This window comes from Cyclopterus lumpus, chromosome 7, assembly GCF_009769545.1.
Source record: "Cyclopterus lumpus isolate fCycLum1 chromosome 7, fCycLum1.pri, whole genome shotgun sequence".
NCBI lineage: Eukaryota > Metazoa > Chordata > Actinopteri > Perciformes > Cyclopteridae > Cyclopterus > Cyclopterus lumpus.
Genome location: NC_046972.1, coordinates 14,776,433 through 14,798,941, shown reverse-complemented (window position 1 = coordinate 14,798,941; position 22,509 = coordinate 14,776,433). Strand labels below are relative to the sequence as shown.

The 22,509-nt window shown below is 40.7% G+C and overlaps 1 protein-coding gene across 1 annotated transcript in view; it reads left to right on the top strand.

Moving 5' to 3' along the window:
* Window positions 1-22,509, top strand: part of LOC117733700 (ERC protein 2-like) — a 132,718-nt gene that overhangs the window by 16,966 nt on the left and 93,243 nt on the right. The window contains exons 5-6 of the mRNA XM_034537523.1: window positions 1,985-2,152; window positions 14,639-14,806. Of these exons, the coding sequence (XP_034393414.1) occupies window positions 1,985-2,152; window positions 14,639-14,806 (336 nt within the window). The remainder of the gene's footprint in view (window positions 1-1,984; window positions 2,153-14,638; window positions 14,807-22,509) is intronic.

The window sequence follows — 22,509 nt, the reverse complement described above, 5'->3', positions numbered from 1 at the left end:
AGGACTGACTAATATGTCTCTATTCCAGGCTGTATGGTTTATTCATTGAGACCTAACAGTGCCCCGGACTGACATGCACACATTTGAATAGGCACATGAATATATCTACAAAAGCCATATTTAAAAATGCAGATTCAAGTTTCACCGAGTTTCTCGCCGAGTGTCCATCATGGCTGAGGCTCATGACTAGAGCTCCATGTGAAAATGTGTCTCTTTTGTTTATTAATGGTGCTCTTTGTAGGGCCCATTTGTCATTGCGTCGGGGAAGTTCTTGATGCAATCATAAAAGAGATGTTTTCATGAATGGGGCCCTGACAGATGAATGTGAGCTTACAGCGACAGAGGAAACAGCTCTCTCCTCACCCGTCCTGACCTGGGATGATATACATCACAATGATGGCACTGGCTCGCTCTCCATTGTCTCATCTTTCTACGTAACAGAGGAACGCCATGCGCAGTCACACAGATTCATTCTATATCCTTGAAGTGTTTAGGGTCTTGGTCTTTCAGCAGCGGTGGCGACTGGTGTTGAGGTAAAACTGTGATAAGAGAAACCAGAGACAGCATCCCTGTCCTCTCTGGTTTCCTCTGTGGGCTTTGATTTACTCAAACACCAGAAAGTGGCTCCTGAGAACATGAACATTTGTTCAAGCGTGACCAAGTTATGAAATTTATATCCTGATTTTCTTTTCTAACAGGACTTGATCAAGTGTAACGTTCTGAATCCTTAGGAGTTCAGAGTGTGGAGGAGCACGCAGCCAGTTTCCCAGCTGTAGTTTAGTGGCTTTCTGTCTTCTTGTCTTTGTGTCTCTGTAGGAGCAGACCTTCTCACCATGTCTGTCTTCCATCAGAACAGCTCCCTCCTTCCGCCTCAGCTCCCAACAGCCCTGGATCACAGAACAAGCAGAAGTACCCCTCTCATAAGCCGCTTTTCGCTCCCATTATTTATTACATTCATTCTTATATTGTTGCCCCTCATTTTATCATCACACCATTTCCTACTTCCTTTTGTCCCTGTCTTACTATCATCTCACCAGTCTCCCCCCACTGAGTCACCTTCTGTCTCTTGTGCTCTTTTATTCTGTCCCCAGTCTCCCTTTTTTCTCTTGGGATCCTTATTTCTCAGAGGGATGATTGGCCAATCTCTTGTCCAGTCAGAGTTGAACCCCGATTACAACATTAGAGAAATCTCTCTTCCAATCAGTGTTTTTGGCACCAGTTGACAGATGACAATCTTCTGCAACTTGCTAGCACATAAACCTCCCTCTATTAATGCATTTGATTTTGTTCTTGGTTTTCTGTTCTGTTCTATACGGCCTATCTTAAACAAATCTGTAATAGGTCAGCTATGTAAGTGTAATATTGCTTCGCATAACTCTGTCTGGCTGCATGTATTTTCACCTTTTGGCTGTTTGACTTGGTGTGTCCATAGAGCAGTAGGCCTAGGACCCCCTGAGGACTGATAATGTACGGCTGGGTGATAATTCAATATTATAATATATAATTTATCCAAGTAAATGTATCATGCCACAATTATATATGTAGATATTATAGTTTACATTTACAATTAATTTGACCTAAATGTGTTACAGCACAAGAAATATTTCAGCTTTTCTTTTTTTTCTTTTCGTAAAGTAAAACTATTTGAATTGTAACAACCCTCACTGATATTTTGAATAATGACATAGCGATCACGCTATCAGTTTAGTGCATATTGCCCACTTCTTTTTTTAAACAGCATGTTTAAGTTTTTTAAAAGGCTTGTTCAGAATGTCCTGTTCATAGAGAACAACGTGTGGGGAACATTGTCCCTTTCAGGGATACACAACAGCAACACACACCTTGATGTGTATGTGGTTTGTGGGCCTGCATGAGTTCGCTCGTGGAAAGAAAACTCTCACTTTGAAAGTTTTTGTTATCTGTTGACATAATGATGACTAAAAGGTTTTCATAACAAATCTGTGCTTGTGTTTGTGATTATCAGATTGAGCAGCAGAAGCAGGAGCTGAACAGGAAAGAGTCCGAGATGCAGGCTCTTCAGACTAAACTAGAAACACTGACTAATCAGAACTCCGACTGCAAGCAACACATTGAGGTGCTAAAGGAGTCGCTGAGCGCCAAGGAACAACGGGCCAACACACTGCAGACAGAGGTCAGTACTCCTACACTCACACAGAAAAGTAGCTTTTGGTCCAACTCTGGCACATCTACTGTGATGATGATCAATGTGCGCGGACCAACGCGTCTTTGTGACCAACTTGCATGACACTTAGATGACAGAGGTCATCACAACCTCTGCAGGTGTACACAATCCTGGATTTTTTTCATGGTTTCTTTCTTTTTCTGTTTCTCTGATGGACATTATGGTGGGTGGATACAATTTATATGTGGTTGGCTCCTGTAGTCCACCAGTGAGCTGATACATGTGGGAGGGTGAGTTAGTCAAAAGGCTGGATGGAGAAAGTTGGCAGCTTTTTCCTCTTCATCTTTGAAGTTTCTGAACTCTGTGGCTCTAATGTTTTTATCACTGCTGGTAGGGATGGAGGCGGGTTGGACATAGGGTGATGGAGGTGTGTGTGTGGGGCGCGGGTAGCATTTAGTATTTTTCTCCATCACTCTAGACTTGGAACTGATCATTTAAAACTTTAGATGTCTTTTGTGTTAGGCAGTTTAGAACGGCCCGCTAACTATGTCCACTCATCATTACAGGAAGCAATTTGGGCCAAAATTAGACTTAATTTTCCTTACATGTGCAAGGAATTTGGGCCTTTGTAACTAGCAGAATACATCATACTAGAAGGAATAGTTTTTTGTAGTGGGTGGTTTCTTCTATGTGTACAGATTTTTGTTTGAGTGCCCTACTGAAATGGCATGTAAAGAAATGTGTCATAGGTGTACATTAATGGCTAGACCAGGAGGGATTTTTTTCTTTGCACATGATGAGTTTACATATGTACATACATGCATTTTCTGTTGTTAATGTGTAAATCAACTGGTTGCTTATCTGGATTGTTGCAAACGCAGTAACATGATACCTTTCTTCTTATGGCTTAAATTATCTTGCTACTATTTTACTAGTATTTGTTTTTTTACGATTGTATCATTATTTTTTTCAATTGGTTGGAAATCAAAGCAGGTTCCCGGCGGTTTAGAGGTCACAAATGTCTCAGAAACACCCAGGAAAGCCTCAGGCTGAAACCTGTCGCTTTCCTTCTGCTGCTGTGCAACATTAGAAGTGTTACATACCGAGCGAGGGAATGGGAGACAGGGGCTCTCCAATCAGCGGTTCACTTCTCAAATTCTACATCTCTTCGTTCACAAGTGAGACGAATCATGTTTGTTTCTGCAGACCATCGTCGTAACCCATTCCATAACAACAAATTAATATCCAGTATGTCATGATTATGAGATGCTAAGTCATAGTTATGAGATAGTACTATCTTATAATCATGACTTACAGGATCCTAATTTTTCTCTCACATTGGCGGAGATGGGCTTCTATACGTTTATGTTTTTGTTGCCAGGAAGTACATTATTAATTGCTTATTTTTTTAACATAATTTGTGCAGCAATCTGACCAGAACCATGAACTTCAAAGCATGTAACTTTGAAAACAGCGTGTTAGTATTTTTGCGGTATCCTACATTATTATCCTCATGGCTCCTTTTTGTAGTATGCATAATGAATGCAATGTGTTTCTGTACATGTCCACAGTCATTTATGTATGGTAATACAAGTGAACTACACAAAGTGGGTAAGGATTTATTTATGATGTGCCTTGTTTTTCCCATAACTACAATGTGCCTTGCCAACTTTGCTCTCACATATATTATGAGATTTCCAGCACATTTTGTGCCTAATATCACACCCAGAAACGTACTTTCATATAACCTTTCTATATGAATATGGTAACATCCTTTATAGAGTGGTTTATGCATCACACATGTATATTGCACCGTTAGAGTGTATTTGTTCTTGTTGGTGAAGACTATAATTGTCGTTGCTTAAGCCAGTAAATGTTTTGGCCAAAGCTGAAATGAAAATGATGCCCTTGAGTGGGCAGGTATATAGTGTATATATATATATATATATATATATATATATATATATACTGTAATGCTCAGTGGTTACTAGGTATATCACTGTGCTGTGTAGCTGTCTTCCTCTAACTTTTCATAGGCTACGCACACACACACACACACACACGCAAAGATATACACACAAAAATATGTACGCTGTCAGGTATCAAGTTTTTTTTCCCTGCTATTGAAGTGGCAAAATCTAGGGTTTCCTGGACTAAGTGGGCATCCCAGAGGATGAGTAAAGATATTGAGTGCGTTTGAGGCCGGCCGTGGCCCCGCATTCTTCTTCTGTCCGACTGTCATTCGGCTAGAAAGCACAGTCATTCTCTTAGGATCTCCCTCCGTTCCTTCCATCTACTCATATTATTACTATAGCTTTCCTACATCTCATTTTAAATTCCTAAAGAGACCCAGATTTCCTTTCAGTTTCACTCATGACTACTGGGGCATCATACCCCTCCCCATATACGTATGTGTGTTTGTTTGTGTGCCAGGCAGGTCTTATCGTGAATGACAGTGATTGGTACAGTAGTCCATTTCCCCAGAGGCAGACTGTTGTCTCCTGTCTCCCTGACCTGAGGAGCAGCTTCATCTCACAGACTTGTCTCTAAAAAGCAATTCACATCAGGATGGGACTAAGAAGGTACCAGTCAGCGAACAGAGCAGGCACTGTGCGCAAAGGAATGAGAAAATGGAAGTGTATTCATTTGTCAGTCAGACTTAAGGACAGCTTCTAAATGGGCGATTGAATACGGCTCCAGATAACTGGAAAATGTGGAAAATAATGTGCGTGTGTAAGCATTGCGATTTGGCTGCCCAGATCTCTGGAAACTTAACCCTTTAATACAGTACGTGTATGTGTCACTCTGGCCCCGATCACAACAATGCAGGACCGTAATTGTACTCCAGCATATCAGGTATCAGAGACCTTCCTTCATATTTAACTAGCCAGCGACAAAGCCGTAACCTCAGTGGTAAAGGGGCTTGCAGACGCTTCGACTATGTTTAGTTTTTTTTCGAGAAGAACATATACATTGTACTGAAAGAGGCCAAATCAGATTGTGTGTGTTGGCCTGTTCATTCAGTGACACTTGCATTCCATCCAGTTGGATTTATTAACATGGAATAGACTCTAATCTGTTTGGAGATACATAATGGTCCCTATAAGAGTAACATGGATAATAAAGCAGAGTGTGCTTTAGGTTGTGGCTACCTTGTTACTGACAGGTCGTTACCACCGTGTTGTCCAGTCTGGGAGTTGTCGAACCTTTTCACAGTGTGTTTGTAGTTCATGAAAGTCAATTGTAACATTTTGGTTACCTAAATATGTTTGTTTATACTTTGCTCAGCTTTCTCATGAGTCAAGGCTTCAAAACTGCTGTTCAGAAACCAATGGGTGACGTCACTGTGACCTCTTATATAAAGTCTATGGTTATGACAGGACACTGATTTAACCCAGGTGTTTTCAAAACATGAGACTGTGGACCTCTCTTCAAGCAAAGCTTGGAAAACAAAAGAGACCTGTCCTACAGCATTCATTGGTTAATGACTGGAATGGGAAAACTGAACATTCCCTTAGATCTACTGTATCTCTTTAACCAAATCACGAACATTTAGGCTTTTCTGAAAATCTTTTTTTAATAACAATAACATTAGTTTTTCACTTCCATTCACTGAGCCTTCTCTAAAACAGATGATTCAACCCCTTCTGAATGGTCAAAATATTAAAAATAATCTAATGTGAAAAAAACACTATGTCTGTGACGAGGTGTTTGGGGGTGTGCTGTGTAGGGTAAGTTGCCCACAATGTCAGTTCTCGAGTCATCGCATAACAGTAACTAAAGGATGGACTACACGGCATGCTTACTCGTTACATGATTAATGCGGAACATGGTTATTAGGAAGAACTAGTTAAGGATTTTGAGTGTGTTTGCACATTATTTTGAAGGTACTATGTTCTCATCTATAAGGCAGTATACAAACAATAACACAATAGCACAATAAATATTGGCTGTGGAGCGCCATGAGCAAGTGCATCCCCATTTTTTCCTCCACTTTGTGATAACAAATAATTTGTATGTGTCGACTGGATAGGCTGCTGGCAGGTTGTTTGAACTTCTTTCCTGCTGTCTGTGTTGAACCCTGCTCCTCACTTTCAGTAAGAAAAGTAGGTCCTGTGTGTTGTGGCTCTCTGGTTAAAAGGTATTACAGACGTTCTTGTGAAAAGACATACAGACTGTATCAGACTCATTTCTTAGTATTCTCTTTGTGTCATTGCTGTCTTTGTGGTAACTCATAATCCGGGTTATTATCTTAATTTTTAAAGCAACAAATTATGTTGTATTTAATGTCTTTGGCAGATATTAGTTTGGATTTACATTTCCTGAAGGTCGATATGCTTTGATTTATATGTTCAACACTCGAGGAGACCATTTTGTTGGTGGCCACTGACCAGCACGCGGGAATTCCAGACCTGAAGTCAAAGTCTGAATCAGGCACATAAATAACGCAGTAACATAAGGTTTTATATTGTGTTTCTCACTGAATGCTAACAGAGGTGTTAGTAGCCGCACACCTTTAATGTACATTTTGCGACATGCCAGCATGTCTTTTTACAGAGAGTCTGTGGTATTTGAACTTTCTCAGACGTGGCTCCTCTGGTGTTCTCTCTTATCACCGGTGTCAGCAGTGGGTCCTGCCAGAAGAACTCCACTGAGTTTAGATTTTGAGGTTGAGGTGTAATGACTTTATAAGATATAAAGGACTCACAAATGACCCGCTAACATCAACCATAACGACAGTGATGAATAGTGAAAATCAAAAAATTATAATCTGGAGCGGGAGAGGGAAAGAACCAAGGATAGATGGAGCGACAGGAGTACGTTAGAAGTGAGAGAATAGAGTTGCTTGATGGATGGAGAAGGCTGTGGGCTTTTGTCAGTGAGTGATGCGATGGTATGGTGGGCTGTGGTCCCTGCTGGACTGTTTTTGTTGATCTTTCCTTGTTCTCTTTGCTGATTAATGGTTCATGTAGGAAGTGAGGCGGAGGAAAGATGTGGTCTCAACCTGGTTACAGTCTGCCCTGTGCTCTCCGCCTGCTGTGTTCTCACGCGCTGTCTTTCTTTCTGCCTCATTCACTTTTGCTCCCTCTGTCCATATTTTCTCTTCATACTATCTGCCTCGATTGGTCTTCACTCCCCTCATTTCCTCGCCTACTTCTTTATCCTTTCTTGTCTTCCATCTGTTGGTACCACCGCAAGAAGGAGTGTATGTACAAATTAAACTTGGGTGAGAACTTAATGAACGTAGGAAGACAGTTGGCACAAGAAAATGGAAAACCGTTCCTTTTTTGGCTAACCACTAATTATTAACTTCACATTTAAACCCTGGACCTCTCGTGATGAGTCCTGTGCAGACCAATAGTGTACGACCTCATCTGAACTTGACTGACCATGGCCCAACAGCGTGGTCCTGGGGTGTTGCGGTTTGGGATGCAGTGTGAGCAGTAAAGCGTCGGGGCCCCCAGTAAAAACATGGCGCCGTCCAAAATACAGCCCCCGCAAGTTCTTCATAGGCCATGTGTAAAAGCCATAAAAATAAGTTATAGGGGTCAGAATGGAGATGAGATATTTAATAGTTTACACAGGGAACGAGGTAAACTTCAATAAACAGAAGGATCTGACAAACACAAGTGTGCACACTGCTATTAATGTATATGCATATGCACATGATAACTTGCTCATTGGTGTTGTTTAAATTATGCCTGAAGTAAAGGACATCCAAGGTAAATGTCATTTGTGTGATGGTTTTTCCCACATTTTTGGTTTTTGGGAAGTTCCTTTTTGGTCTCTCTCCATTTTTTTCATCTTTTCTATTTTTGCACATTTTGAAACTAAACAAAACAAAACACATAAACACAGAAAGAAATTATGTCTTCGGTTGGTCTGCTGTCATTCAGCGGATGGTTAACCAGTAAGCAGTGAAGTGCTGATAGCGATAGCCAGAGACAATACTCTTCTTTCTTTTATTCTGACCTCCTCTCTCTTCAGGGTTACCCTGTTAGCTTAGACCACTTAACCTCTAATTTCATACAAGCGCACATAAAAAACACACACACATACACATACACATTCACATACACACACACACGCACACACTTACAAAGATGCAGTCACACAAAGATGCAGTGCCACAAGGATACACAAAAGGTTTCACTCCCACTTAGGTACAAACTTTGTTGCTTGAAGGTCTCTCAATAGAATGATTGAATCCAAAGAAACAGCATACAGTACGTACATAAGAGCCTACTCTCTTTTCTTTTTGGGGATGATTATGTGTTTTTCTTTGTCTCTAATCCAGCACATTTGATTTGAAGTGAATAAATGACTGTTGGGTTAAAGTTCTACTTTTGAGCTGTAAAAGTATTTGGATGTGATAACATCAAGATCACGTAAATAGCTCTGTTTACCCCTTGGTCGGGTTTTCACGGTATGATTAACCTATTCCTTTTTTTTTCTTTCTTTTTTTAAGTGTTTCCCACAGGATCTTGTGAGACTATGATGGATAGAACTATGAAGGGCTTTGTGCTCTTCTAAACAACGTTGCGCTTTTGTTTAAGCAGTGGTTCAATGTAACTTTCATATTTCATGGCCTTCATCAGCAGATGAGAGAGTTTGCTTTGTTGCCATGGAGAAGGTTCACTGATCATGTGACCAAAACACCTTAGGGTTACACTATATGGCTTGTATTTTAATTAATTAAAATTAATAAGTGGTACCCAAATATGTTTTTTTGTACAAACTAAACTTGTTAGACCAACAGAATGACAAGATACTGTTCTACTTGTTGAGCAAGCAGAACTTAAGCTGATTTCAGGCACCTACTGTACACTGCAGACCCACAATTGTTCTGCACATGTTTGTCAGAGTGACTGTTCGAGGGGTTTGACAGGAAATGGATTCCCTGGAAACAGGATGTAGCAACTGGCATGCGGCACTGGAAATGATCAAGAAAAAATAATCAAACAAGGAGTGTTAATGAGGGGGAACGCCTGCAGCGTCTCTTCCTCTATACGTGCATGTGTGTGTTGTGTCCATCTCTGCTGGAGGAGGTAATGATGATGATGGATGGAGGGAGAAAGAGGGAATGAGGCAGATGTGTGCAGTGAAGGTTAGTGTGATGGTACTTGGGTTGAGTTGGTTACATGTTCTGTGTCATATATCCAACCTCCGGTACAATACTAAAGGCATGACATGATTGTCTTTCATGCTTTGGCGGAAAACACTCATTCATTCTGTTGACAAAGATCCTTTTGTTAGTGGATCCTGGGAGTGCTGTGTGTGTGTTCGTGTCTGCGCTTTCCCATGTTCCCTCTGTAGCCTGTGGGCAGACAGCTGTGTTGCCATGGTTTGATCCGCAGATGTCGGAGTATACAATGAGACTGCCCCAAACTCCACCTCACAGCCCCTGCTGTGAGGCATTTACATCCGCTTATTATCCCCAGCCGACCCTGAGGTGATCAGACTATTATACGATTCCTGATCAGAGCTCTGACTGTTGCCTTAACCCTGGCTTTGATGACACACCTCAAATGACATCCAGCCTAAGACCCAATTAATTTCCGCACAGATCAGCCCCGGTGTCGTCATGTCTGGCGCGCCCAGCTCAGGTGGAGAGAATCATCCATGCGCCTGTGCCCCCGTGGGTGCATGCGTGCATTTGTGTGTGTGTGTGTGTGTGTGTGTGTGTGTGTGTGTGTAAGCGAGACCAGAATCAATGCATGGTCTTGGAGAAGCTCATACCTTGTTCAGTGCCTCATTCTTCTGTTTGACATTGCAACATCTCCTTGCACCTGTGCACACACACACACACACACACACACACACACACACACACACACACACACACACACACACGCGCGTGTACTTGCACATACTTGTATGCCAAACATGCATTAATGTATTTATATAAAAATAAGTCCCACATTGGTCTTCACGCTGTATAACCTCACAACCAACAGTGACCTTTTGACATAGAAGTTTCTATTGCCTCATCTGGAAACTATGGATCATTTAACACTACTTCTTTTCACATCGGTGCCCACATAAAAGCTGCTTATTCACCATCTGTTAATACTGTAACACATGTATTTCATAAACTGAATTGACCATTTTTTTATTCACCTTTTATCAGTCTTTGACAGATATTAGTCCCTGAAAGAAAAACTAAAAGCAATTGGCTGTTTGAACCCAGCAGTTCACATTCATTCTCTTCTTTCTTCATCATATGAGGGTGTGTTGGAATCTCTTTGATGCATATATTTCAATACAAATAGATATTTGAATGATTATGGCTAATATGGGAGACTCTCTGGTGGTCTAGCATCATCTTGAAATGAGAAAGCCCTCCTTCTTTTAGTGATACAATCCAGACTTGGCCACATTAATGGCTAGACAAACATGAATTAGTTAAACATTATTTCATACATTTTGATTTTGATTTCACAGCATGGGCCTTTAAATAAATTATGTCTAATGGCTGCCTGGTGCTGTATTTATACAGGCTGGCTGGACATCATACAGCCAGCGAACTGAATAGCCCACACAGCTGTGTCTAGTGCACCACAGCAGCCCGAGCAGACCTGAGTTCAGACTTCTACACACTCCACACTTGGGATTTAACAACTTTTATGGTGGTGTTGTCAGCTGATGTGACACTCATACTTATTCTTTGAAGAGAAAGACAAAGAATGAGTAACATTCATGGTGTCTGTGTGTTCATGTTTCCATGTTTGAAGGTCAGAGATATTTAAAGAACCAGAGATAAGCAATCTGGTCAAACTATGACTACTTGCACCCAAGTGGGTGAGTGAGAGTGCAACTGTCAGTATGTGAGTATGCAATTTTCGGTGCATCCCCAGGCCTTTGCTGTGGTCGTTTTTAGTTCTGCCGCTTTGACTGTGGTCTACTCATATAGTCCCTGTGTTGTCTATTGTGGCCCAGAGCCGACACTGGGCCTGATACCTTTGCAGATTTGCCTGCCAGAAAAACTTTTATGATGAAATGTGAGGCAGGAAAAGGGGGAGTTGAGGACAAACAGAGAAGCTGTTTTCTTTAAGCCTCTGTTTCACTTTGCTAACCAGTGTCCAGAATCCACATTTGGATGTCATTGCAGGCATGAGAGAGGAAATCAAGGAAAATGAGGTTGTTTAAGCATGTGTGTGCATGTCTGCATGTTTAATTGCTGGTACATGCATGCGTACATGTTGGAAACTGTTGAATATATGCATGTGTACTTGCACAAAGTGGTTATTAGTTTGTTACTATTCCAGACATTACAAATAATTATAAGTTATGCAATCACAGAATCTTGAAAACATATCACGGTCATTTTTTAAATGAGATGGTGCTGAGTGAGGGGCTGGAAAGCTTAAATGGTTTTTTTGGTGGACGATGGGGTGATATAAATGTGTTTTTAATCCATTTATTCTGAGAAAAGCCTCAATGCAATCTTCAATGTTCTTTTTTAATTTTATCTGGGCCAGATTGGGTAGCATTTGGCCCTTTTACTTTATTCACCTATCAATTTCTTACTCTTTCTCTCATACACTAAACCAAAACAAAGCTTTGATAACAAAACAGGATGTGGTCCCCAGTGTCTAATTGCATAAGCAGAATTAATACCCCTGTTGTCCTTGAGAGTGTAGGAGTTCTGCTTTGCGTGTTATCATTCTCACATGGAAACACAGAAATGCACAAAGCTACAAAGTCATAGCTGGGAAATGTGGGCCTGTCCCAAAGACAACCTGGCTTGAGGACTTGAGGGACTTCTCCCACCAACACATGTCTCACTACAGGGCCTGCACCTTTAAACGGCAATAGGAAAACTCCTAGAGAGTAAAGAGGATGGAGTGGTGAAAGAGAGGTAGAAGTGACGGGTTGAAAGTGAGAGGTTTTGCTGGAAGGCGACATTGAGAAGAACAGGACTAGAGGGAAAGGAAAATTGGAGAGGAAATTGAAGGAGAAGTGAGAGGTTAATCACCTTGACTTGTTAGCTGTCTATCATCTCAGCATGTGTGCCAGCTGATAAAGCCATACAGTATTTCCTGTTACAGACCTGCTGATGGAGTCGTAGTTTAAGCCGGTGGAAGAGCAGTGGTCTTAATGTGCTCTGAAGAATTCCCACCAGCTCTCTCCACCGTCTTTCACTCAATTCAATTTAATATGCGTTATCTGCACGAGTGTAACAAAGAAAATATTGCCAATAATGAGATAAAAAAGAAAAAGGTACAATTCATAAAATATAGAACATAACAAAAAACAATGAACACTTTCTGTGTGTGTGTGTGTGTGTGTTTGTGAAAGGCTTTGGCAGAATGTGGTGATTGTGGGTGTTCGGTGTGTGTTTTATTTATCCCTCCCCATGCTCTCACCCTAACTCCTCTCCATCCTTTCATCCCTCCCTCCTCATCTGTCCATCTCTCCCTCTTTGTTTTTCATGTAGTGTGCCTGGCAGCGGTGAGTGCTTTAAGAGGGTATTAGCAGGGTGTCTGGACAGTACTATCACAGCTTAGTGGGCCAGTGCAGGTGAGACAGCAGGGATTTCCTGTTAGGCCTCTCTGCTACATTCTTGCTAAATTGCTCCTTGCCAGGTGGGGTTGGAGGGGAGGGGGTTCTCTGCCTTTCCCTTATTCTGTCTCATACACACAGTGGCAAACACTAATGCACATGCACGCATGTGGCAACACATTGGTGCAGTACAGGATGATGTGCGTGTGCTAACATACTGTACACACAAAGGATTAGTGGTGCTGCTAGTGTGTGTGTGTGTGTGTGTGTGTGTGTGTGTGTGTGTGTGTGTTTGTGTCCTGCGTTTGTGTGTGTGCCAGTGTGGAGTGGGGAGGACAGAGCAGGCCTCAGTATTAGTCTCTGGTTGTCGGCCAGAGGAGCAATATGAGATAAATACTTCACCATCTTACACCTGGGGGTCCCGGCCTGCTTTGTAATGCTACTGCTTGAGAGGAACCCTCTGTGTTTTCTGCGGCCTGCAAGGTGTACTCTCATTTTACACAAACTCATACGGCTTGGTCGGAACTAAAGCAGGCCCAACACAATACCTCGCAAGTGTGTTCTTAGTATATGTGTTATTTTCCATTTCTTTAATTTTTACTGCCCCATTATTGTTTTTTTCTACTGTGGTTTGTTGTGTGTTGAGGAAAGGTAAAGTAGTAATATTGTAATGTAAACATACTACATTTGATTCAAGCTTTATTTTTTAAGTGAAAGTGTATATAATTGCCTCATTGTATTGATATCATAATCATTCTCATATAACGCTTTGAAAGACAAAATGATTAACTTCATTTGTAGTTATATATACCGGGGCTGTGTGGAGGAATTCTTATTATTTTTCATACTCTTAGTCATGCTTTATTAACAGTATAATAGTGCATTATATTTAATATGCTCATTGTAGGTTTTTAAACTCAATATGCAAAGTAACTATCACTGTCAAATAAGTAACCTCCTCTGAAGTGTAGTGTACAAAATAGAAGTAGCATAAAGTTGAATACTCAAGTTGTACTTTGGTACAGTACTTCAGTAAATTAATTTGTTACTTTCCACCATTGCTCCTTCTTCTTTAAGTGACCTGTGAAATAGTTGAGAGTACAACAAAGCCTGCACTTTAAGTGCTTTCAAACATCCCCTCTGTCTCCAACTGAGTCTTGTTAAAACAACTGTTAATTAGACCTCCCTCACTTCTTTTCTTATACTATGTGTGTGTGTGTGTGTTTGTGTGTGTGTGTCATGAATTCATCTAAAAAACATGGACACCTACAATTAAGTTAAAATGGGTTCACTCATTGCGCCATGGCAAAAAGTGCTGGAAATCTAAACAGGTGTTGAAGAGCAACAGAGGACCACGTCGTTGGTCAGCCAGATGAGAGTGTGTGTGTGTTTGAGTGTGAATTTCCGTGTGTATGGGTCACTGTAGGCGGTGCAGCAGAACACTGATAGATGTCCAATAATACGTTCTGGATTGGATCACTCATCTTGTTGCAGGTGGCTGGATACGGAGGATTTTAATGTGTGAGTGTGAAGTGTGGGAGCAGTCTGATCTTTGGCAGCACTGGCCCAATCACACCGTATTCTCAATAACAAATGATGGGACAGGCTCTTCTCTCTCTCTCTCTCTCTCTCTCTCTCTGTGTCTATAACGACCTTTAACTACTTCCAAATGTCAACAAGTAAATGTGTTGAGAAATGTCAGTTCTAGTACTGAATAGTGACATACTGCAACCTAGATGCTTGCCTATCCATCTGCCTGTCTGGCTAAACTGTATGAATATTGGTTTATATCACCCACTCTGACTCTCATTTTCCTTTTTCTCTGTGTTTCTTTGTCTGACATTCTGTCTACCTGTCTCTTCGTTTAACTATATAGTTTGTGTTGTGCAGCAGCTCCCTTGCTGATTATAAGTCAGACAGATTGTTTTGTGAAGTTTCTGTCTGACTTTTTATCTGCTTATCTGAACTTCTTGTCTTGGTCTTTTCTAGGTAGATGCTCTGCGAGTGCGTCTGGAGGAGAAGGAGCAGTTCCTGACCAAGAAGACCAAGCAGCTGCAGGACCTGACCGATGAGAAGAGCACTCTAACTGGAGAGATCAGAGACATGAAGGACATGCTGGATGTCAAGGAGAGGAAGGTTAATGTCCTGCAGAAGAAGGTAAGTGAGTCCAGGGGTCGCATCTAGTGACATACCCACAAATAATTATCACCTGATAACATATAACTGTTGTGTTTTATGCTGCTTGAACAAAGTTAGGAAATCCTGATTACAGTTGGGATTAGGGTTAGTTATACTCGGCAAAGAAAAAGAAAAACACTTTCAATGACGTTAATGGATTGCTTTTCCACTCTACATTTGCCTGGAAAACTATTGGTTATTGAATTAAATCACTTTTACAGAGTAACAAAGAAGTGCAGATATTCATTATTATTATTATATTATATTCCTGGTTAACCAGCCATAATGGAAATTAATTGTATGTTCTGGCCACATGGCCATGTCTCTGGCACTGTGAATAGACAGTGAGAGTGTTTTTAAATGAATCAATGAATGTGTGCTTAGTAAGATCTGCTACTCACAGTTGATGATTAGTTAACAAAGATACCTTCACACATAAACGCGGCCTATACACAGACAGCACACACATCCCTTTTATATATGCACACCTCCTCACACACAAATGCTCGCACGGCATTTCATAGAGGCCTTAACGACTTTTATAAGGTTAGCTATTTAGACAGGGCCTGTGGCGCGCATGTTGGCAATTCCTCTTTAGACCAATTACACACACATAAAGGTCCCCTCTCAACTTCCTTGTTTCCTGTCATGTCCTCAAATTAGATCTCCCTTATACTCCTTCCAACCTCCCTCTTGCTGAGTTTAAAGAAAAAGGGCTCCAAAGGTCACATGCAGTGCCATGAATCAGTGTGTATGCATGTGGAAGTGTTTGTGTGTGAATATGTTCAAATGCATTCTAATGTCTGTGTGACCTCAGGGTGTTTCTGTGTGAGCAGCTTAACGATGACCTTGACTCCCTGCGCTTTTCTCCTTTTGGGTTTCACCTATAGTGATATTTTAATACATGGCATGTGTGCAGTTGCACTATTTTACTCTAAGCTTTTGTTGCCAGTTTCATCCCTACAGGCTCAGTTAGATTAGGTTGGATGATGACAAAGCAGATTTTTGGTTTATGCTGCCTGTCATTGCCATGATAGCTGGTTTTTCACTGGCCAGTTTCTGCTCATTTATTGATGTTTTCATTTGTCTTTTTGCAGAAAGCCTCCCACTTCCTCTGCATCTACGTGTTTTTCTCCTCCTTTTCTCTCTAGGACACCTTCCTCTCCAAACATATACTCCCAATCTGAAAAGCCTTTTTCCACAATTATCATGGATCATAATGGATGATGAACGTAGCAGTGCAGTGTGCCTTGATCTCAACTAAACTGAAATTAAGAATTAGTTTTGCTCATAATTCTTCTAATTATTGACTTTCAAGTTTGCTGGATAACAAAAAGAAATCAGTACATTCTTTTTATTTTTTGTGTTTAATTGTGACTTTCCCTCAAACCTCCTGAAAATGTTTTCTTATGATTTCAGTTAAGAGTCAAATTATTGGACTTCAATCAGTGGAAAGCACAAAAGACTTGTATTGATAGTAAACACATACCGTAAAAGTAAATGTCATACTACTTGTGAAGTCTCGATGGAAAGATTTCTGGTTAAAAGCCATCAAAAGCCTTTCTCGTTTTAAATGTTTCCTTAAGTTCGTTATTGAAGGTGTCTCTTTCTTTTTCTTTGTTCTCCTTCTCCAACTGGAAAGCATGTATCATCCTCTGGATGCCTGCCTTTTCTTGAATGTATACCTTCCTCATCATCTTCCTCTTCCTTTTCTTCCTTAAAGGACTCCCTGGCATCATCCATTGCATCATTTTCAGCACCAAATACTCTCCTTTTCATACGTTGGACCCTGAGCTCCGTTTTGAAGGTTTCTCTTTCTTTTTCTATGTTCTCCTTCTCCAAAAGGAAACCATCTCTCATCCTCTGGATACGTGACTTTTCTTTAATGTAGGCCTCTCTCGCCATCTCTTCCTTTTTAATATAGAAGTCCCTCCTTTCCCCACACCTAGCAGTTTTATCTGTTTTAAATGCCTTCCTTCTCTGATATTCTTCCTTAATTTCTTTTATCAAAGGCTTTTCTTTATTTTTCTATGTTCTCCTTCTCCAACTGGAAACCATCTCTCATCTTCTGGATGTCTGACTTTTCTTGAATGCTATGACCATGTCTTTCTTGAAGACCTTCATTTTCTCACACATAGCAGTTTGTTCTGCAGTAAAGGCTTTTCTTATCATATAGTTTGCGCTTAGTTCTTTCTTGAAAGTTTTTCTTTATTTTTTTCTTTTTTCTTTCTCCAACTGAAAGGCATTCCTCATCTCATTCATTTGAGCCCACTCTCTTTGAAAAGCCTCTTTCTCTCTGGTCAGTGTTTGCTTGTCCATTTCCAGAGCCTCCTCCATCTTGTTTATATGTGTCTCTTCACACATTAGATTCAGGCAAATATGGTACTTACCATCAAAGAATTAATTGCAAGTGCAATGTGTTTTTTGGTTCTCAATGTCTCAGTGCGTTCAGTACTTCACTACTCAGATAGCTATATTATAGTTGTGTGGGGTTACTACCTGCACCCAGAGATATTGGAGAGATACAGAATGACTTTAAAATGACTTTTTAATACAATAGCAGCGAACTGACGTGTTTACCTCATTGTGGTCATCAGTCACAACATTTGGATCGTGAATTGCAGGAAATCCATTTGTCAACATACTGTCAACTGTTTTTATCGGGATTCTTTCTTCAGTACATGAGTAGATAAATAGGTCTGGGGATTACCCAGAGTAAGCAATATATTGTTTCTGCTGTTGATTATTTAAATGTCTTCTCAATTTTGAAATTAAATTCATATATATATATATATATATTTGGGTGAACTATCCCTGGAACAAGTTTTGATTCATTGGAAGTATTTTTTCTGTGTTGGGGCCCAGTTTTCACAACAATTAACACATCTGTATATAAGGGGAAAGACAGGAATGTTGAATTAAAGCCGTTCAGACTATGTAAATCATTGGATTCCAATTGTAAAAAAACTGTTATGTTATGACTGACCCCGATCATTTAAAAGTCCAACTTATAAAATTGTCAGCTCCAAACGAGTCAACTAAACCCAGTTCATAGGACCCCCCTTATGAAAAGAGTCAATATCTAAACCAGACACTCAAGCACACAAACGTGTCCTCCTGGACAGCTTTCAGGGATGATGCATCTGTGTTATTACAACTAGCTCTCTATCTTCACTCCAAACGGGTCCAATTCCCCTCCACAGAGTGTTCATGCTGATGACCCAGGCTGATGACAGATCAACTGGTGTGACATAATGTGTTTTCACTTTTGTGTGCGTGTGTGTGTGGATGCAAACTTGCTCTCTTTCCGGTCATAAGGAATTGACATTTGGAAAGCTAAGAGCAACAACTGTCTGTTGGATTTTTATGTGGGTGTAATACCAAATGGAAATACCTTTTCTACTGTGGCCCTGTGTTGTTTTGGATGTTTGAGTTTGAGTTTTTTCTTTTAATTTCTTTTACTTTTACATACTGATTGAAAGAGCTTTCTTTCTTTCACCTTCAACAAGTTTAGAGGTTTCTGCCAAGTATTTTAAGTGTCCACTGATGACTTAATGTACTGTACATATATATTAGAGTACTTCAGTGAAACCACATGTATATTTGTTACAGTTTGAAGTTGAATCCTCATCCTATCAACATGGGTCCCTGCAGACCCCAGGAGTATACTCCTGCTTAACTCAATTAGTTCTTAATGATTAATTTCTCTTCATGTTTTACCTTGTCTTGAAGCTCTACCAATGTATATACCAATGTATATGTATTAGGGGATACAGTTTGTACACTCAGTAATTTTGAAGGAGATGGTAACAGATGAAGCACAGACCTGTACCTTTCCTGAAATAGAAATAATCTCTTTCTTAAAATCAGTTACAAAAACTATAATTTTCTGAAAATAAATTAGTTAACATTTTGCTAGGATGTTGTTGATCAGTCAGTAAGTAGTCCTTGTATGTTAAATGTAGAATGAGGTAGAATGAGGGTTAAAGGTCAGCTGCGTTTGCAGTGTGGAACTACTGAATAGTTAAGTGCCCTTATTTAGCCCCTTGGCAATCAATTCTTTAATATAGCCAGTGACACTTTACATACTGGAGAAATTACTCCCAGGCTTGGGGGGCAGATGAGTCACAGATTGACCAGACTTTTGAAATTATTGTAGTGCACCACTGCAGAGACTATATCACTCACTGATGCCCTATTTTCGCTCCCGGGAGATTATGAGTATTTTAATCCTTTTCTAGATGCCTCTCCATGGACAGTCACCATGACTTATATCATGGTACCATGATGTCATTGCTGTAGTTTGATCCCTACATTGATCATAATAGTTAGAGGCTGAATTTAACGGAAAAAATAATGAGGTCTTTAAATGAAAATCGAAAGATGCATATGCTAGGTTTGTGCCGGCTTTTTCAGTCTTACGTATCACAATCAGAACAGTGGGAGCTCTGTTCGAGCCCTTGGTCTACGAGACCATGACCAATGTATAATGATGCATTTATTTATTTATTTTCGGTCATTTTTTCTTCTTCTTTCGCTGCGGGGGAAGGGGTGTGGGAGGTACACACGCAGAGCCAGTTGTGGTGTGGTTTTGGCAAACATGTGTTATTCATGTTCAAACATTGTGGTCGTCTCAATCCATATTCATGCTTTTAAAAAGGCTGGCTGTGTGCATGGAAGTATACTATCCCCTATCATGTTCTCTCCCTATAGCAACCACAGACAGGGAGATTTGATTACGTCTGCTTTGGCCACATCGGGCATATGTGTGCATATGTGTGCATGTGTGTGTGTGTGTGTGTGTGTGTCTATACAGAAGGATGCCTTGTACACAAGGGTCTCTGTTCGTTATAATAGTGTCTAGCAGGTATCCCCTAGACTTTCTCAGGGGAACCCAGCTCTGTTTCAGAGCACCCTCAGCCAGACTCTTTCAGCACTTGCTCTAGCCTGGTGTCATCAGCACGGCGGGGCCTTTGATTGTGAAGAAAAGTAGAGAGAGAGAGACAAATAGAGATGTTCCCTGGCCTTCAACATTACCTGTCCCCCCAACCCCCTCACGCACACACACTTTGATCTTACTTGGGGGAATTTGCTCTTCTTTTTGTCAATTTTTCATAATTTTATGAGGTTCGATTATTGTTTAAATACATTTGCATCCCTTGTTTTAATGCATGCATACCCATGCAGATTTATTTACACTACTATTTTAAACTAATTTCTAAAACAGTTCTATATTATTATTAAGTACTGTAGAAAAGTTGGAGTATCAGCAATTGTTACACGTTTGCATCAACTGCTCTGTCAGATTGTTAGTCTTGTATACTTAAACTTTGTTCAGATATGTCCAGATCTGAATCAGGAAACTGCTTATTTTAGCCTGTGAATTATCCATCCAAGTTGTACTGCTACTTTGTCTGAAACAACACTGTATGCAAAAATGCCTTTTGTGGTACATTTTTGATAAATAAAACAAGGGGTTTTGTATAAAATACTGGTTTGTATTCATCAAACTGAAGTATTTAAAAGCGCATGAGTTACCGAAACTCAAGTACATTGTATTGGCACTTGTTTTGAAAAATTCCAAAAGATAACAAGCCCTAACTACTGATTTTACGACTAATAATGTTATAAAGTAGAGGTGCATAGCTTGAATATAAAGACGTGACCTGATTTTGCAGTATTGAAAAAATCATGCCATACCTAACCTCAATACACTGTAGGGCAGACTGTCAGTACTCCAGATGAGTAATTGTGTGTGTGGAACAGCTGTATTTCTCAGAGATCCTATAACTCTCTACTGTACGTGTACGTTTCTGCATTTGAGTGTGTGTGATCTTGATAGATCTTGTGATGGGGCCACCAATGCCTTTCATCCTAATGGATTCCATCTGACCAATCACAGCAGAGAGACATGGTTACAGATAAGCCCGTTGGAGCTGGGGAGGTTCCGGTAAACAGCCTGTGATAGGCCTCCCTGCATCCCCCTCCTGCTCCTATCAGCAATCAGCCGGGGTTAATGGTGAGAGCCTGAGGCTGGCTGATTGGAGTCAGGCTACACATCAGTCAAGACAAACCCAGTGTCTGGCCATATGTCAGGCTCCAGCTATTCAAGTCCCTCTTCTTCCTGACCACAACACGTGCACTGCAGTTGAAGAAATCATGATGACTCTCCCACTTGATGAAGAACCTCAAGAACCTAAACCTGACTGTATCCTGATGCTGACACACGCCATAACTCAGTCTGACCTGTTTCGACCTAACCTGTTGGCAGTCTAGTGTTAGTATTTCATACTCTACTATCTGAGGCAGACACTTCAGTTTTTGTCTGACGTGGCTCAGAGTTGAACTGTAGGACTGCATGCTGCATTTGACCTGTCTGACCAGATCACTGTAAAGTGTGCCGGGGTCAGAAGCTACAGGTTGACACACACACAGCTGCTGTGGTCCCCGCCGGGTGGCCACATGTAATTTCTTTTTTCTTTCTTTCTCTCTTTTTTCTCTCTCTGTTTCTGTCTTTCTTTCTCTCTCCCCCTCCCTTTTAGATCAAAGGCCTCCCATTCCCCTTCTCCAAAGAGGAGAAAAAGAAAAGAATTAATACTAATGGTGCTGGGAGCAAAGGAATGAAGCGTCAGGGTAATTACCCAGCAATCACTGCAGCATTCCGCAGCTGAGGGGGGCAAAGATAGGGTCTTGAGCCTAAAGAGCATGGACGTGGATCAACTTGGCCGGCAAACACACAGACACACTCACACTCACGTACAGCTCAGCTTGCACAAGTGCAATCTGTCTTCATTGAACAGCTCTGGGATCTGAAGGAGTCTCGTTTTGCACTGTGGTCGACCAGAAAAAATTACAATGAAACAACATTTGCTTCGTCTTTCTTGCTGGATCATTCTCTCTGTGTGTGTGTGCGTGTATTGTAAGTGTACATATGCGTGTCTATTTGATATGTATGAATGCAGTGAAGGGTCTCTGTGTAAATTACTTTCAGGAGGAATGTGTGGGTAGAGGGGGAGGATGTCTACTTGTCATATGTGTAAGTGCTACATACAGCCCCCAATCGGCTGAACCAGGCCGGACATTCATGATAAAATTCGTTGTGTGTGTGTGTGTGTGTGTGTGTGTATTCCTCAGTGATCCGTATTGTAAATTCAGAATAAGCCACATGTTAAAACGAATTTACGGAATTAGACAGGGGATATGGTTTCCTGTTTCTGTCTGTGAGTGAAATGCTAATGTTTTTAAACACATACACAAACATTAGGCCTATTTATCAAGCTACTTAAATATTTGACTAACCATAAAAAAAAATTTATCAAAGTTTCTTCAGTGTTTTGTTTGAGTTTTTCAGACATTGGACCAACGTATTTTTTTCCTACCAGTCCTAAAACAGGTGGTAGTGGTTAAATGCAAACGTTTTTTACTTTTTAGGTTTCTGATGAGTTGTGTATGTAAAATATTTCTCGCTTTCTGAGCAGTGTTTTTGAGTGACTTAGGTAAGAGCTGCTTTCCTGGTTATCGACAGTTACGGCATTATGAGCGACTGGCGTTAATATAATGTGCTTTAGCCAATACACAATATTCAAATAATTCAGTAAACTCTCATCCTTATCCCATTTCTGATGATAGCAGCTGTAACTCCTTGGCCCCCTCATGACGTTTGGTCAGTTATTTGCTTTTTA